The following is a 2,697-nucleotide window of genomic DNA, read 5'->3' on the forward strand; positions in this document are numbered from 1 at the left end:
TATCACGGCCACACATCCCTTGCGGTGCTGATAGGGCTGCCTTGCTCTGGTGGCCTGCAAGACTCAGCACAGCCGTCCTGCTCCTCCATGCAGGGTCCAAGGGCCCAGGGTACTCTGGGCTGCTCCAGAGAATGGCTCTGCCCCAGCACACACAGCCCCTCTGGAACAGTCTCTTCCCAGGGCTGGGAGGTGCAGGGAGGAAAGTCCCAGCCTGAGGACCCCTGCGCCAGCTGGGAGCGCTTTCCTCACAGTGTGTCTGCTGGGGTCACACTCACTCACTCCCCTGACACCTCCCCCCAGCAATGCCGAGGTGATGGCATGCGAGCTGCGGGGATGGCCCTACACTGGAGAGCCGCCAGCCCTTCTGGGGGGCCTGGGGCCGCTGCAGGGGACTCAGCAGCCAATGCAGCCAATCCAGCCTTGCAGTCCACAGACCCCATTTCCCCATCTGGGGTGGGGCAGATACGTGGCTAGATGGACTCACTAGTCCTATCCAGGGCAGCAGGCAGGATATCGGGCTAGCTGGGCCCCTTGGTCTGATCCAGGGGGTGGGGGTTACCAGGCTGGATGGGCCCCGTGGTCTGATGCAAGGGGTGGGGGTTACCAGGCTGGATGGGCTCCCTGGTCTGATCTGGGGGGTGGGGGTTATAGGGTGAGATAGGGCCCTTGGACTGAGCCAGCACTGGGAGGACAGTGAGCTATCATATCTCAAACCAGTCTTTGCATGGGGCTGGAGACCATGGCCCAGCTGGAGCCAGCTACCGAGCCAGGTCATTAGCATGAGTGGCGAGCTGTTATGGGGTGCGGGGGCAGCCAGGGCAGGATGGGCTAAGTGGCCTTTTCCTGTTTAGCAGCTTCCTGATAGCCTGATGCTCAACAGCTTGTCAGTGGCAGCTGCTCACATTTCAGCCGCAGCTCTCAGCACCTCTGCGCAGGACTGAGGTCCCTATGCTGGCCCTTCTCAGCTCAAACCCACACAGGATTAGCAGGGGTTCAACATAGCCTGGGCTCTGGCACTTCAGTGCCAGCCTGGGTCTCCTCACTGGCTCAGGGGGCGCAGACATGGTGGGGGAGCAGCTGGAGGTTGGTCTGATTCACGTTGGCAGGTGGGGGGATACCAGGCTCCGATCCCTTACACCAGCCTCACCTCTGTGTCCTGTGCTGTGGCCCTGGTGCCCTTACCTGGTACTAGGCCTGGGTCCCCGGTCTGTGAAGTCAAAGGGGCTGGGCTTGGGGCTGCTGCCCGTGGTGGGCCAGGCTGCGTGCCAGGCCCGTTGGCTGTCATAGAGCCTCCTACTGTCCTCCTTGCTCAGCACCTGGTAGGCCTGGTTCAGCTGGATGAACTGGCTGTGCAGGTCAGGGTTGTTGGGGTCACTGTCAGGGTGCAGCTGGGGGACACAGAGACAGAGGGGAGGGTGAGGGCCTGGGCAACAGCACCGCACTGAGGATCTACCAGCCCAGGGGAGCCAACAGAGAGGCTTACACAGCAGGCCAGTGCATGGCCAGCCAGGGTGTGAATCTACAGCCTGCCCACTGACTGTCTACTAACTGCCCATATACACAGGCCCTAGTACAGCAGGGCAGCCACAATGGCAAAGCAGTGCTAGCATAGGCCTGACTGCCCCCATCTATACTCGTGCACCCCCACACCACATGCACCCCAACATGCACACTCATGCATTCGCCAGGTTTCTGCACACCACACATCCACCAGTGCACCTCTCACACCCGCCCTTGTGCCTGTAATCACCGCCCCGCCCGTGCACCCCCAACATGCCCCAGTGATCACAGTGTCCCAAACCCAACCCACCTCCCACCAGTGCACCTCTCACACCCGCCCTTGTGCCTGTAATCACCGCCCACCAGTGCACCCCTGTAACTGCCCCAGTGATCACCCCATCCCAAAACCACCCCCGGCCAGTGAACCCCCCCCCACTCACCCCAGTGATCACAGCGCCCCCAGCCAGTGCACCCCCCAGTGATCACAGCGCCTCCCACCAATGCACCCCCATAACTGCTCCAGTGATTACCTTGCCCCAAGCCCACACCTTGCTTGTGCACCCCCATATCCACCCCATTACACCCCTGTGATCACCCCACCTCCCTGCCCCATCTCCTGGCTCCCCTCTGAGCAATGCATCCCCCCAGGGGCTGCTGCCTTCTCCCTTCCCATCCCTCTGCCTGGAGCTGGACCCTTGCCTCAGGCCTGCCCTAGAACCACGGGAACAGACCCAGTGCCCCATGGGACATGGGGTTCCAGGGACCCCATTGCCTTGCGGGTCATACTACATCTCCCATGATACACCACAGAGACAAGCCCCCTTCAGAATGGGCTATGTAGTACAACAGACAAACCAGGCCAGCTAAACAATTCCCATCAGGCCCCAGGGCCTCCCAGGATGCACCACCTCCTCAATCCACATGCATCATGGGAGATGGAGTCCAGCCAGGGAACCTGAGCTGGTCCCACAGGCACGGGGGGGGGGGGCGCAGCACATGGAGACAGGGATACATTATGGGGGATGTAGTTCCACCCTCCAGCTCCCCTGGCACCTGACCCACCATGGGAGATAGAGTCTGGCCTGGGAACCCAGCCTAGGACACACCATGGTGCATGATGGGATACACAGTCCTGACCGAAGCCAACGACAGCTCCCACAATGCACTGTGGCAGTCCCCAGATGCACCCCAGGGATC

The 2,697-nt window shown here is 61.5% G+C and overlaps 1 protein-coding gene across 1 annotated transcript in view; it reads right to left on the reverse strand.

Moving 5' to 3' along the window:
• The window catches only part of TMEM219 (transmembrane protein 219), a 7,051-nt gene extending 4,767 nt beyond the window's left edge, over positions 1-2,284 (reverse strand). The window contains exons 1-2 of the mRNA XM_032774168.2: positions 2,273-2,284; positions 1,183-1,388 (exon numbers count right to left, since the gene is read on the reverse strand). Coding sequence (XP_032630059.2) covers positions 1,183-1,388; positions 2,273-2,284 — 218 coding nt within the window. The remainder of the gene's footprint in view (positions 1-1,182; positions 1,389-2,272) is intronic.
• Positions 2,285-2,697: the final 413 nt, after the last annotated feature.

This window comes from Chelonoidis abingdonii, chromosome 4 (assembly GCF_003597395.2).
Source record: "Chelonoidis abingdonii isolate Lonesome George chromosome 4, CheloAbing_2.0, whole genome shotgun sequence".
Classification (NCBI taxonomy): Eukaryota; Metazoa; Chordata; order Testudines; family Testudinidae; genus Chelonoidis; species Chelonoidis abingdonii.